Consider the following 15,832-nt stretch of genomic DNA (forward strand, 5'->3'; position numbering starts at 1 on the left):
TTCACTTTTGCCGTGTGTAGATTAAACGCACAGGATATTATTTTATTAATTATAATATTAGCTTTCAGCCTATCCAAATGACTATCCGAATGAAGTATACAACGATCATCATTCAATTTGTTTAGTGATTTTGAACCATACTTTGGACTGGCATATTGTTTGTATCTCCCAGAGCTAAAAGCTTAACTAATACTCATATATTATTGAGTTCAAAGAGTTAACCTTTTCAATGTGTTTAATTATTTCCGATTTCTCTCTAAAAGTAATAAAATACGTTCGTGGAAATAATCTATAAAAACGATTTAAATTATTTTATATATATAACGATTAAATATTATAATCGATTCAACAACGGCTAAAAAGTATAGCAAGACTAAAAGTCTAGAAGTTAACTGTCGGCTGTCAAGGATATCTGTCAAAGTCAAAAATATAACGTCTTGAGCGTAAAGCTCGTCGTGTTTTTTTTTAGAAAATCTTGAATTCTTTCGACACAACGCCATGTAAATAGTAAGAAATCAATTATTACAATAATCAAGTTATTTTAAAGTTTTATAATATAATGCCCCGTCATCCACTGTAACGTCGGGTTGTTTTAAAAATGTCTAGTTTATCGTCATCATCAAAGAATCACTCTAGGAAACAGAACAGTAATCGTGATCGTGACCGAAACAAGTCTGTAGCGTCCGAGTCCGGAGGGTCCAGCCAGTGTGACACACCTCCACTCGTTGAAAAGGTAAGTCTATACCTATTCATCATCAGCTCACTAATGATCCACAGCTGGGCGCATACCCCATAACATACAGGAGACAGAGAATTAGATCTAAGACCCACCGCTCTGCTCCAACACGGTAAGCAAGCTTACACAACTATTATCGAAAGTTCAAAACCTGTACAAACAGCATAATATGCTCTCACCTGCCGCTGGACAGTGCCAATAGGCGAAAAAATGTATAGAAGAAGTTTCATCACAGCGCAACACAAATTGACACTCAAGCCTTAATAAATTGTACACCTTAACCTTCATTAGGCGTCTAATAATTAAAAGCCTAATGTAAAATCCTATTTATAAATTATCATTAATTAATTGTTTCCCAGCAGTTTCACCTGCCTTAACTACAGGTTAATATTTATAATAATTTTTATTACCTTCTAAAATAACAACTCTAACATGATAGCTATATATTAATTAACTGAGAGGTGGTGATAACTCAAAATAATCATTTGTTGTACACTCTTTTTAGACCAGGGTACGTTTGGAACCCTCCTAGCTTTAGTTTTAAAGAATTTGAGATATGTTGTTATGGCCACTACATTAATAAATTATCATTAATTAATTGTTTCCCAGCAGTTTCACCTGCCTTAACTACAGGTTAATATTTATAATAATTTTTATTACCTTCTAAAATAACAACTCTAACATTAATATATAGCTAATATATTAATTAACTGAGAGGTGGAGATAGCACAAAATAATCATTTGTTGCACACTCTTTTTAGACCAGGGTACGTTTGGAACCCTCCTAGCTTTAGTTTTAAAGAATTTAAGATATGTTGTTATGGCCACCACCTCACAATAATGGAAACATATAATATATATTATGCTGCCTCATAAATGCATGTGATAGGCCTACATGACTAAAGAATTTTTGAAATTGCACAGTATTAAACCATAATATATGGGGTGTATCATGTAACCATGTTACATAATATTCAGTGAAGCATGGCCAGGCACAGTTGGTTACAAAAATTGTTTATATATAATAATAATTATTATTATTTTAGGATGGAGCACCAGCTCAGGGCAAATTTGCAGGTGTTGGACCTGACTCAATACTGTGCATGGCTGAGCAGGTTGGAGCAGATCTTAATGCAGAAGCGGCTACCAATCTTGCTGAGGATGTCAGCTATAAACTTAGACAGACCATTAGTGTAAGTATTTAACTTTTATACTTGCTGAAACCTGCCATATCTCAGGTTTGCAGTGGGCTTCTTCAACCAGGTTCAGGTTGACTGCAATCTTACCAGGTGGTAAATTATGATGCAGTCTCAGTCAGCAGGCTAACCTATTGCAGTTATATTAAACCTATACACCCAAATTTGATTCTTCTTAGGGTTCCTTTCACAAGCGAAGGTCGGCAGTCAGCTTTGCTTACTCAAATCTTTACTGTCTATTCTTCCCGCGGTGATATAGTTGATGGATGTTAACAGCTTTTCCACAATCATATTGGACTGTTTTCTCTAGTTCAAGGCATTGTATTCATCCATAGTTGAAGCATGTAAAGAGAAAGATTATGATAGGAAAACAACAACTTCAACTCATTGTCATAGACAATCTAGATTGATGAGCTTTAATAATTACATATTCTATCACATATTATTGATATTAACATTCCTAAGTTAGGAGGTTGTTAGGCAGGCAGCCGATTCACAGTTTTAATATTATGGTAAAACCAAAACAGCAGCGTGTCTTAAAGTCTGAAGAAGACATGTTGTCCCCACCCCACATAACAATGTTGATGTTTGTGTTCTGAACATTAATGTTTTACAGTGTATGGGTGTTTATATGTATATTATTCATGAAAATATTCAGCGGCCATCTTTGTACCCATAACTCAAGCTACTTATTTTGGGGCTAGATGCCTATGTGTGTACTGTCTTAGTATATTTATTTAACAAAAAAACGTGTCAAAGTCAAGAATGTATAAGGGATGAGAAGAGATGTGAAGAATGAGAAGTGATAATAACCAAGACCTATGTGTTAATGTGCACCTTAACTAATTATTGATGTAATGATAGATATTAAATATACCTATTTTGAATTTCAGACAATTGCATTACACAGTGAGATGATGAAGAAGTCTTGTGTGGACGGATGGGATGTGAACAAAGTGCTTACTCTGTCTGATACGAGTCCAGTGGTTGGTGCCTCTGCAGCGCTTTATGCGCCTGTTGGTGATGAGAAAATATGCTGTGAAATAGTAAGAAAATACTAAATTATTCTTCTATTGCTCTATTTTTAATACCGCAGAGGACTCGGAACAGGTTTTAATTTACCTGAAAATTTTGGTTGATAACCAGCTTATTTCAATGTTCTGTGTTTACCTGTTAAATAAATTAACGAACTAAAATGAAATTCTGATTTATCGAAGGATTTCATAACATTTAATAAACCTCAGTTAACCGATTTATGCAAGATGCGCTTAGTCCCTTTAACAAATGCCTGGCAAAGACCAAAAATAGTATAAATTATACATCTTTTTAAATAGATGAGTGTTGATTCTTACAAATCAAGATGTATTTTGGTTTCCGTGCCCTGATACAACTAGCTGCTGCCTGCTTTTATTTTGGGTTTCTAAATATATATTTTCCCGTAATAAAATTGGTCCTGTAATATATGTAATGTTCATATAATATATTTGTCCTGTTTTTGTTGTTAACTATTTTGTGAGATATTAAACTGAATTACTGCTTCATCTGGTGATAGAATAGCCGGTATCCATGCACTTCTGCGTGGAAATACAGTCAGTTAACCATGCTCAATTATTGCAATATTATAGTGATCACAATACATAAACCTTTGTCTTTGGTATAGTTAATTGACATGCCAGTATTTGTTTTCCTTCTCTAGAGCCGCGTCACCGATGACCTAAACATTCTTTGAGTTGTGATTCGTCTTTGTAGTTTTGCACCAGACCATCGTAGCGTAGTATAGTTGGCTGAGACATTAACGTATATTTGTATATTCTCGTCTGTATCATGTCACACCCTTGTTTGACTTAGGATGTGGACTGATTCCATTTTTGTAATTCCATTATTTAGAGAGTCGGCAGTCCTTAATACTACCTCTGCTTTTTTATTTAAAGGTTTCAAAGTATATTTTGTTACAGGAATCGGTAATTAATGTAGCGGAATATGCAATGACAACGCAGAGTTATGTATACTCAACTTTGCCGACCGTCTCAGTAGAATGGATAACTGATGATAAAAACTTAACAAATAATAACAACATCAGTGCCAGTTTACAGGTCTATTTTACTAAAATAGCTAGAGGTAAGGTAATATAGTTAGCTTAAATCTTAAGACAATGCTATGACGCGGTGGAAACACCATTTGATATTATCTGTCACTACCCTGCTTAGTGCAGGGTAACTACTAGGCCAGATAAAAATCAATCGCGGTCTCGAAAAAGGTAAACAAGCAAACATAATTACTTTCCACATTGATTGTCTTATGTGTTTTTTGAACTATATAAAACTAACTAAATTCAGTGGTATTTAAAATCACTCAGTAATGAAGATTAGAAATAGACATAATATATAATATAAAATACACTAAAACCTTCCCAATGAGTCACTCTTTTCATGAGTGAAATCCGTATGAAAATCGATTTTTCAGTTTTTGCGCCCAGACAGACAGACAGACAGACAGACGCGGCGGGGGACTTTGTTTTATAATACGTAAAGCTTTAGGATGAACCGCATTACATTGCTTTTGTAAAAAAAAACGTGCGTGTACTTATGTACACGCGTCAGAAGTTATACTTCTTTGGCGTAACAAGATAAAAATCTTTTCAAAAGTTGTATCTTTCGCCTTATTCTACGTTTGTAACAAAAAACGACACCAACAATAGAAAAAAGGTATTTAATACATTGAAAGTTTTATTATAACGCGTTATCTAGCGAATAACGCGTTATAATAAAACTGGTTCTTCGATAATGATATGTTATAATAAATATATCATTATCGAAGAACCAAGTTTCGCTTAGCATTAATGAGATTTTTGTGCAATTGAATCGATTCAATCATCGGAATAAGTGTGAAGACTTTGACAATTGGAAGTGTACACTGTCACAACGTTTTTTTTAAAACTTAAATGTTGGATATAGCTAACTTCAGGGTGTCTGTTTTTTTGACGGTTTAATTTTCAAAAATTAAATAAGTAAAAATTTTCTCTCATCATTTTTCACTAACGCGCCAAAAGAAGTATAACTTCAACAAATATTTTAACTACGTTATTTTTTCTGATTTTTTCTAGCAATATTAAGCCTAAAGAAGAATATCAGGCAAGTAGCAGTGGATGACCTGGCGCGGAACACTCGCATCGGGCCCATAATCCCGAATCTCTTCAATTTAGTTGTGCTGGTGCTTAACGATGACAACCTGAACGCATTGAATGTTCCAACTAAGAGGCCGTTACAATCAAACGTTTTGGACATGGTCGACGCGTTATGCTCAAATCCTTGCAGCCTGGACACTAATATACAACAGCAGGTATAGCATTTTAATACTTGTTGAAGATATATATATATATATATATATATTAAGGTGGCGCAAAAAAAACGTCAATTTTTTTTTTCGTCTCACGCAAAATAATTTAATTTATTTCATTTAAAAAGGTCGCTTCACAAAATCAAAAGTAACGCACTTGCAAATTAAAAAAATTCTGAGCGCTTTTTCGGACGTAAAGCACGCTGACATTAGTTTTCTCAGTAGTTAACCAACGAACGAATAGTTTCTTGGGTGAGATCTTGTTTTAAAATTTGAGTGCGACAAGTTTACTTGTCGCACTCAAATTATTCTTGTCGCACTCAAATTTTAAAATGGGCAAACGGTTCTTTTTCAACCGCAACAGCGAGCGATACTTTCCCCGCATGAGTAATACAAAATAGTATGTGCAACAAGTGCGACATCGATTACCCACTCAAGCGAGTGGCCGCACTCGCTTCTCTCGTGCGTTCAACTTCGCTTTCGTGGGCAATCGACAACTTGTCGCACTAGTTGCACAATATACTAATGTATGAAGAAACGTCGGACACTTTGTCTCTTATGTAAAATGTAAGCCATTCTATAAATGATTACCTACTTAATATTTTTAACTCGTTTGCTAATAAAGGAAAACAGTGAGAAAAAAAGATAGGTTAAGAGGTAAGTTAAGGCAGGCGTTAGGCTTTTTTAAGTAGTACAGTGAGCATATGTCTGGTAAGCGTTTAAATTCATGTTTTTGCTAAATAAATAAATTTCCAAAGCAAAGTTCTAGCCTTAAAATGATGGGAATCCAGCGGCCTACGATGGCCGATATTCAATGAAACCCTGGGCATAGCACTCGTGTAAGCCTCCCTCTTTTCTACTACGGCGGTTTTACTTCTGTTGTCAGATTAAAGTGAAAAAATTACTTGAATTTAGTTTTAACAATTTAATTTAATTTATTTGCATGTATTTTTACAGTTTCAAAGGCTTTTTCCGGTGATGGTTTCGAATATATTAGGTAATGGTGTGTTAGCTGAGAAAATGGTAGCTCTCTTAACAAAGATAACCCGTACCTGGCCACAATTCATCACTGTTGGTATGTATATTAATAATATTCTAACTTACCTATTCTATTTTTTTAAACTTGGCTTCATCATCATCATCATCATATCATCCCATTTCCGGTCAACTATAGGGCACGAGTCTCCTTCCACAATGAGAAGAGGTTAAGGCCGTAGTCCAACACGCTGGCCTAATGCGGATTGGTGGACTCCACATTCTTTTCGACGGCCGAGTGGCGCAGTGGGCAGCGACCCTGCTTTCTGAGTCCAAGGTCGTGGGTTCGATTCCCACAACTGCAAAATGTTTGTGTGATGAACATGAATGTTTTTCAGTGTCTGGGTGTTTATCTGTATATTGTAAATATTTATGTATATATTTTATATTTATTTATTTCATTACATATTGTACATACACATAGCAACTACAAAATACAAAATTGTAAAAACTTCACAAATTATTTAGATGTATAATATTTATAGGTTATGGTTATTAGGTAGGTACATTTACATCGCAAAATACCTATGTGCAATTGTAAAAACAATCCAATTGTTCATTGACTAGTACTAGACTATTGACTAGGCTAGTATTATATTCATAAAAAAATATTCATCAGCTATCTTAGTACCCATAACACAAGCTACGTTTACTTTGGGGCTAGATGGCGATGTGTGTATTGTCGTAGTATATTTATTTATTTATTTATTTTGAGAACATTATGTAGAACTCTCAAGAATGCAGGTTTCTTCAAGGTGTTTTCCTACACCGTTGTAGCAGATATATGACCAATGATGAAGATGATATTTGAATTGCTAATACGTCCCAATGAGCTATCACCGCTTCATACTTGTAATCATACTTAGGTAATTAAAATAATGAATTAAAATAATTTCTCATTAGAAAAAGAGAAATTTATAGCGTTTAGCGACCACGGCAATTTAACGGTGAAAGAAAAACATGGTGAGTAAACCTGCATTACTGGGAGTTTGGATAACTCTCGAAGGTGTGTGTACCAATCCGCACTGGGCCAGCGTGGTGGACTACGGCCTTAAGCCCTTCTCATTGTCGACGGCCGATTGGCGCAGTGGGCAGCGACCCTGCTTTCTGGGTCTAAGGCCGTGGGTTCCCACTACTGGAAAAATGTTTGTGTGATGAACATGAATGTTTTTCAGTGTCTGGGTGTTTATTGGTATATTATAAATATTGATGTATATTATTCATAAAAATATTCATCAGTCATCTTAGTAACCGTAACACAAGCTACGCTTACTTTGGGGCTAGATGGCGATGTGTGTATTGTCGTAGTATCTTCTTCTTTAGGTGCCTCTCAAACTAGTGAAGGTTGGCCGTCAGTTTTCGATAATTTTCCTTTTCTCTCGCGAGGCTAAACAGCTGGGCGGCACTCGCGATCCCAGTCCACTCCCTAAGACTTCCTCTTGCGACCGATGCGTCTCTTTCCAGCAACTTTGCCCATCATTATCAGTTGCAGTAGCCTGTATCTATCATGCCGAAGCACATGCCCTATATACGGCAACTTTTTTCTTTTTGACGGTCTTCCAAAGTTCGCGCTGACAACCAAATCGTCGCAAGACTTCCTCATTGGTAACCTTTAGAGTCCAACTGATATTCAGCATGCGTCGATAGGCCCACATCTCGAATGCTTCTAGACGTTTCCTGAGATCCTCTTTGATGGTCCAGGATTCGCATCCGTAAAGAAGTATTGGCCATACGTAACAATTTAGAAGGCGTTTTCGTAATGCGATGTTTAGGCGGTGGCTAGTGAGCACTTTTTTCATGCTTTGAAAAGCACTACGGACGACTTCTATCGTAGTATCGTGTCGTAGTATATTTATTTATTATTTATTTATTATGGGATAAGACTAGACGGTAATGGTCTGATATAATGAACAAGCCCTTTAAAATGTATTAATATTTGTTATTTTTCTTGCAGGTAAAGGTATTCTCTTCGATTATCTATCTCAGGGCACCAAAGAACGTCTCTCACCACCTATGATGCGTTGTTTGACCGCACTAGGTCGATGCGCAATAGTCGAGTGCCTAGGAGATAGCCTGGACTATATCGATGACTATATCCATACATCCCGACGGGGGAACGCTTCGGAGTTGAGGCAGACTATACTGGTGAGCTTTTGCCAATCTAATATCGACCTTGTATTTTCTTATGTGGATGACTTATATCGTGTTCAATATAACAACGCCTTTATATTGCTGTTGAGGATGCCGTGGCGCTGTAGCGCCTCTGAAATGTTCCCAGACGCAGCAACAAATGACTTTTTTGCCATAATGCGTAACAAAGCAGCCTCTCTCCTACAGCGTTTACGTACCAGCGACAACGGTATTCTAAAGGTATTTGCTGTCAGATTTGACTGCCTTATACTGTGCCACTGTGTGAGAGTAGCAATCGGGAGAGTGTAATTTTGACGGCCGACTGGCGCAGTTGGCAGCGACCCTGCTTTCTGAGTCCAAGGCCGTGGGTTCGATTCCCACAACTGGAAAATGTTTGTGTGATGAGCATTAAGTGTTTTTCAGTGTCTGGGTGTTTATATGTATTTTCTAGGTATTTATGTATATATAATTCATAAAAATATTCATCAGTCATCTTAGTACCCATAACACAAGCTACGCTTACTTTGGGGCTAGATGTCGATGTGTGTATTGTCGTAGTATATTTATTATTATTATTTATTATTAATTTTGTTTATTTTTTTTGTTTATTTTTATTATTTAAACTAATCAATACTTCTCAATTCAAATTTCAAAATTCATTTATTTCAAGTAGGCCTAATATAAGCACTTTTGAAACGTCAAGTCTGTCTGTGTGTAGTGACTCTACCGCCGGTTCAGAAGGCAGATTCTACCGAGAAAAGCCGGCAAGAAACTCAGCAGTTGCTCTTTTCCAATATCAACAATTTACATTTTACATTTTAAAATTATTTTTCTATCTTGTGAGAGATGAAAGCGGAGCCGGATGCTTCCAAGCAACCTTGTCATTAAGAAATTCATCAACTGTATAATAACCTCGCTGTAATAAATGTGTTTTAACACATTCTTGAAACTTATGCATTGGTAAGTCCAACATTACCTTAGGAATCATATTACAAAAGCGTATACTCAATTCCACAAATGACTTCTGCACCTTTCGCAGACGATATGCAGATGTCACTAATTTATGACCATTTCTTGTAAGTCGACTGTTAATATCCACTTTTTGTTTATAAAGACTAATATATTGTCTTACAAATACTATATTGTTCTAAATATATTGTGAGGCTACCGTAAGTATACTTATTTCTTTAAATTTTTCACGGAGGGATTCACGTGATTTAAGTATATATATTGACCGTACAGCTCTTTTCTGCAATTTGAATATAGTTTCAATATCTGCAGCTTTGCCCCATAATAAGATCTCGTAAGACATCACCCTATGAAAGTACGCAAAGTAAACAAGTCTTGCTGTTTCTACGTCAGTAATCTGTCTAATTTTCCTGACGGCGTAGGCAGCCGAGCTTAGTTTACCTGGTAGTGTATCTATATGGGCACCCCACTGAAGCTTACAATCTAAAGTCACACTCGCGCTTGTTTGAGATAGTTTAAGGGCCGGAGAGTGGATGCTTTATCGTTCTTGCGGGAAGATACGCTTACGTTTTGTCCTTCAACCACGCAACATCGGAATGATGTGAATTTTTGCATAGAGATAGTAGTTATGAGCTGTAAAGTGGCATCGGCTACTTTTTATTACGAAAAAAGCAGTACCTATGGGAAGATACGCTCACGCTCGCGCTTGCTTTCTTTCTTGCTTGCTTGCTTGCTTGCTGGCTTTCATGCTTGCTTGCTCGCTTGCTTGCATTTTTCTGGCATAAAAAGTAGCCCATGTAGCTCATAAACTATCTCCATGCCAAAAATCACGTCAATATGTTGCTATGTTGCTGTTAATATAATTTGACGGCCGACTGGCGCAGTGGGCAGCGACCCTGCTTTCTGAGTCCAAGGCCGTGGGTTCGATTCCCACAACTGGAAAATGTTTGTGTGATGAACATAAGTGTTTTCCAGTGTCTGGGTGTTTATCTGTATATTATAAGCATTTATTCATAAAAATATTCATCAGTCATCTTAGTACCCATAACACAAGCTACGCTTGCTTTGGGGCTGGATGGCGATGTGTGTATTGTCGTAGTATATTTATTTTATTTATTATAATTTCTTCACAATACAAGGACCTCTCAACATAACACAAGGCCAGACGCTACAGGTAGCCGGGGTACACTTGGAAAACCCGTGCTTCTCACATGGGCAGCTATACGTGGCATGTTCTCGTGTGTCCAAAGCTCGAATTTAACATATCTTAGTGTTAAATGTAAAGACACACAACATTGTTTACAAAAGCGTCATGAAATAGTGCACTGTTCTGTATCCATGATCGGTATCCTATTCCTACTGGCAAAGTTTTTCAAATTATCACACGCGCGAAGCCGCGGTTAAAAGCTAGTAATTTATAACATCTTCAATCTTTGGACGAGCTCTGTCCAAAAAAACTCTACTACTATAACTTACTCTCTATTACTACTATTGACCCACAGAAATTATAAAAAAAAAAATACTAAGACAAACAACACCTAGTCCCAATAGTAAGCGATTTATTTATTTATCTATTTATTTATTACGGACACTAACAATATACATATTTATCATATACAGTAATAAACTTGTACAATATTTAACACATTCCCTTATATGTACATCTATAACAAGTGACCATGACATTCACAAAATTTCTTTTTTGTGAATGTCATGCGATAAGCCTAAGATGACCAATGAATATTATACATAAAAACTTATATATATATATTTTTTTAATTCTTCTACAAGTTAGCACTTGGCTGCAATCTCACCTGGTGGTAAGTGATGATGCAGTCTAAAATGGCAGCGGGCTAACTTGTTAGGGAGCATGTTAGTCATACCCCTAATAGGTTTCTACGCGACATCGCACCAAAATATAAATTTCCATATTGCCCCTGCCGGGAATCGAACCCGGGACCTCCTATTTAAAATTCACAGCGCTAACCACTGCGCCAGGGAAGTCGTCAAATATACAGATAAATACCCAGACACTGGTCAACACCAGACATTAGTATTTATCAAAGAAACACTATTGTATATTGTATAGAAGCAGGCGTTACTTTGCGGAAATCCATGATATATTATCAAAATTAAGCTTAATTTGCTATACTCCGCGAAAAGCAGGAGAATCTGTGTGGTGTAATTTATAATGAGATGTTGACTTTACAATGACTTAACAATTAATCATTGTAAAGTCAACATCTCCTGATGATGCTCCGGTTTCGGAGCGAAACGTGCGTAGAGGGTGTATTGCCGAGGATCTGTGTGGTGTGGAGTATAAGGATTGAAGAAATTATAAATTACACCACACAGATTCTCCTGCTTTTCGCGGAGTATAGCAAATTAAGCTTAATTTTGATAATATACAAAGAAACACTTCCAGTTGGGTCCCACCCACAACCTTGGACTCAGCAAGCTGGGTCTTTCAATAATGTAATGGCTTGATAATAGTTTGACGGCCGATTGGCGCAGTGGGCAGCGACCCTGCTTTCTGAGTCCAAGGCCGTGGGTTCGATTCACACAACTGGACAATATTTGTGTGATAAACATGAATGTTTTGTGTCTGGGTGTTTATCTATACATTATAAGTATTTATGTATATTATTCATAAAAATTATTTATCAGTTATCTTAGTATCCATAACACAAGCTACGCTTAGTTAGGGACTAGATGGCGATGTGTGTGTTGCCGTAGTATATTTATTTATTTATTTTATTTTAATAGTGATATTTTATAGTAAGGGTACACGTGTAGGACGATTGAAGATTTTTTATCGATGTTATGTAAATTTATTTTTTGTTTTCAGGACGCGTCAACGTGTCTCCTAAGGTCTGAACCGACTACGTTTTTAGAAGACTACGTCATGACAGATTATAGCATGTATGAAATTTTGGGCGACTCGGTTCTACCTAGGAGGACTTTGTTTCCTGTTCAAGGTTAATATTAACTATTTCATTAAATTATGGCTTTAAAATAATTTTGGTAGTTAGTTTATAGAAAAATAAAATACTTAGTAAATACTAACCGTTACCTGCGATTCATATAACTGTCTTATACATTCGCCCCTAAACTACCACACGCGTCAACGTGTCTCCTAAGGTCTGAACCGACTACGTTTTTAGAAGACTACGTCATGACAGATTATAGCATGTATGAAATTTTGGGCGACTCGGTTCTACCTAGGAGGACTTTGTTTCCTGTTCAAGGTTAATATTAACTATTTCATTAAATTATCGCTTTAAAATAATTTTGGTAGTTAGTTTATAGAAAAAAAAAATGCTTAGTAAATACTAACCGTTACCTGCGATTCATATAACTGTCTTATACATTCGCCCCTAAACTACCACACGCGTCAACGTGTCTCCTAAGGTCTGAACCGACTACGTTTTTAGAAGACTACGTCATGACAGATTATAGCATGTATGAAATTTTGGGCGACTCGGTTCTACCTAGGAGGACTTTGTTTCCTGTTCAAGGTTAATATTAACTATTTCATTAAATTATCGCTTTAAAATAATTTTGGTAGTTAGTTTATAGAAAAAAAAAAATGCTTAGTAAATACTAACCGTTACCTGCGATTCATATAACTGTCTTATACATTCGCCCCTAAACTACCACACGCGTCAACGTGTCTCCTAAGGTCTGAACCGACTACGTTTTTAGAAGACTACGTCATGACAGATTATAGCATGTATGAAATTTTGGGCGACTCGGTTCTACCTAGGAGGACTTTGTTTCCTGTTCAAGGTTAATATTAACTATTTCATTAAATTATCGCTTTAAAATAATTTTGGTAGTTAGTTTATAGAAAAAAAAAATGCTTAGTAAATACTAACCGTTACCTGCGATTCATATAACTGTCTTATACATTCGCCCCTAAACTACCACACGCGTCAACGTGTCTCCTAAGGTCTGAACCGACTACGTTTTTAGAAGACTACGTCATGACAGATTATAGCATGTATGAAATTTTGGGCGACTCGGTTCTACCTAGGAGGACTTTGTTTCCTGTTCAAGGTTAATATTAACTATTTCATTAAATTATCGCTTTAAAATAATTTTGGTAGTTAGTTTATAGAAAAAAAAAAATGCTTAGTAAATACTAACCGTTACCTGCGATTCATATAACTGTCTTATACATTCGCCCCTAAACTACCACTATGCAGAAAAACGTGTCGACGTGTTCCGTAAAAACAAAAACAAAAGAGAACGTCACCTATATATCAATCAGATATAAGCATAGCGAAGAATTGTTTCGCTTCGCGTAATGAATGTGTTTTGTGAAAAAAAGTAAGTGTGTGCGTGTAACCTTTAGTAAGTAAGGAAGGGAAACTTCTATTATTATTTATTGGTGAAAGAGTGAAATGTTCCTTTGACTCCGCCATTTCATTTAATTCACTATTCCATTTCATATTCTATTTAAAATTCATAAATATCACTTTCATATTTTATAAATAAATGAAATTGAAGGTTAGATCAGCACATGTCAATATAACCTTGTCATTGAATATTATAAGAATGTCGCAATAGTCAGAAAATTTATTAATAATTTATTTATTACCAAAGTAATAAATAAACAAGTTTATCTAGAGATTTTCAAAAAACTTTGCCATTTAAAGTATTGTTTAAAACTGTTGAATTTTTATTCACTTTGCTATTCACAATTGATTATTATATTTGCCACTAGCTGGCGTATAAGTCAAGAAGCGTGGAGTATATGACATATACTTACGACCAATCCAAATTATTATTTTTAAATAGCGGAAACTACACAGAAGTCTGACGTAAGCGTTACTTCCGTCAGAAAAAAATCTGAGTTACTCCCTAGTCGCGCCTAAACAAGTTTTAGTTCAAAAAGAAACAAAACAAAGAGAATGTATGTAACAGAAACACATAATTTCGGCTTAATGTCATAAGTGTCACTATACTTTGTCCAATATAGGATGATAATTTTGGCAGGTGCACGCCCGTAAAGTTTCGTATTCTTTTACGGATTGGTGGACTTCACACGCATTTGACAATATTATGGAGAACTCTCAGGCAAGCAGGTTTCCTCACCACGATGTTTTCCTTCGCCGTTAAAGCAAGTGATATTTCTATTGCTTAAAACGCATACAACTTAAAATTAGAGAAGCGTGCTGGCGCAGTTTGCAGCGACCCTGCTTTCTGAGCCCAAGGCCGTGGGTTCGATTCCCACAACTGAAAACTGTTTGTGTGATGATCATGAATGTTTTTCAGTGTCTGGGTGTTTATATGTATATTCTAAGTATTTATGTATATTATTCATAGAAATATTCATCAGTCATCTTAGTAGCCATAACACAAGCTACGCTTACTTTGGGGCTAGATGGCGATGTGTGTATTGTCGTAGTATATTTATTTATTTATTATATTATTAATAAGGTTTTGTTCTCTAATAAGAAATTTTCATTATTGTATTTTGTTTCAGGAAAACCGCCAAGCGATACAAACGTTTCAGAGAAGACTTCGGAAGATGACTTCGGTTATTCCTCACTCAGGCCTGTGTTGAGGCGGCCCAAAGTTAGACTCATATCACACAGAAAAACTAACACCAGTATACACAGAGACGCTGTTTTCGAGCCGACGAAATTTACTCTAAAAAAGAAACCTATTACTTTAAGAATAAAGAACTGCCGTAACAGAGATATTTGTAAGAGAAATCACGACCGGACTATATGCAGTGTTCATACAAGTAGGATAAATGGTGTCATCGTAGCGAGTGGACTATTGAATAGGTTTAGGTATAGAATAAGCAACACTAACGACTTTCCAATATTTGGAGCTTTAATACTGTGAAACTATTTTTCAATGAGAGTAAATACCTGATTATTGTAATTTATTATTTTTATAAGTTGTTTTTTTTTATACTAATTATATCACCTATTAAATAGTGCGACTGCCTGGTGGGTCTCGTTCGCCTACAAATCATGAGTTCCTGGGTTCGATTCCCGGCTCGGGCAAAGGCGTGTTTGTTTTCGTCTTCCTACAAAGACCCAGTTAATATGTCCAATGTCTACTATTCATTGAATAAAAACGAAAAAATTGTTTTTAAGAAGCATCCTATAAAAAGTGTAAGAGGCGCGGTGCGGTGGCAGTTTCAATGCAATAAAATTTTACGTTCATAAAGCGATCGAGGAGCAGATACTGTAGATAGGATAGAGGTGATGTTCATGTTCGGCGATAAATAAAAAGAAATTATAAATTTCACCAGATTTTCCTGGTTTTTGCGTATTAAAGCGAAGCTTCATGTTAATTGTAAGGTATTGAGTTTTTCTGCCAGGTAATTTTCAGTAAAAGCCCTGAGTTCCTGTTTACAAAATTTCACGCTTTTCATTCCCGTATCTTGGATAGCACGTTAGGCTGTTTT

The 15,832-nt window shown here is 36.0% G+C and overlaps 1 protein-coding gene across 1 annotated transcript; it reads left to right on the top strand.

Annotated features, from left to right (window-relative positions):
• Positions 1 to 432: 432 nt before the first annotated feature.
• Positions 433 to 15,313, top strand: LOC120627604. The gene is made up of 9 exons (XM_039895618.1): positions 433 to 733; positions 1,783 to 1,929; positions 2,826 to 2,978; positions 3,888 to 4,050; positions 5,036 to 5,271; positions 6,226 to 6,343; positions 8,258 to 8,448; positions 12,251 to 12,380; positions 14,894 to 15,313. The coding sequence occupies exons 1-9, from the start codon at positions 599 to 601 to the stop codon at positions 15,259 to 15,261; spliced, it is 1,641 nt and encodes a 546-aa protein (XP_039751552.1). The 5' UTR covers positions 433 to 598; the 3' UTR covers positions 15,262 to 15,313.
• The last annotated feature ends 519 nt before the right edge of the window (positions 15,314 to 15,832 follow it).

This window comes from Pararge aegeria, chromosome 11, assembly GCF_905163445.1.
Source record: "Pararge aegeria chromosome 11, ilParAegt1.1, whole genome shotgun sequence".
In the NCBI taxonomy this organism is placed as follows: Eukaryota; Metazoa; Arthropoda; class Insecta; order Lepidoptera; family Nymphalidae; genus Pararge; species Pararge aegeria.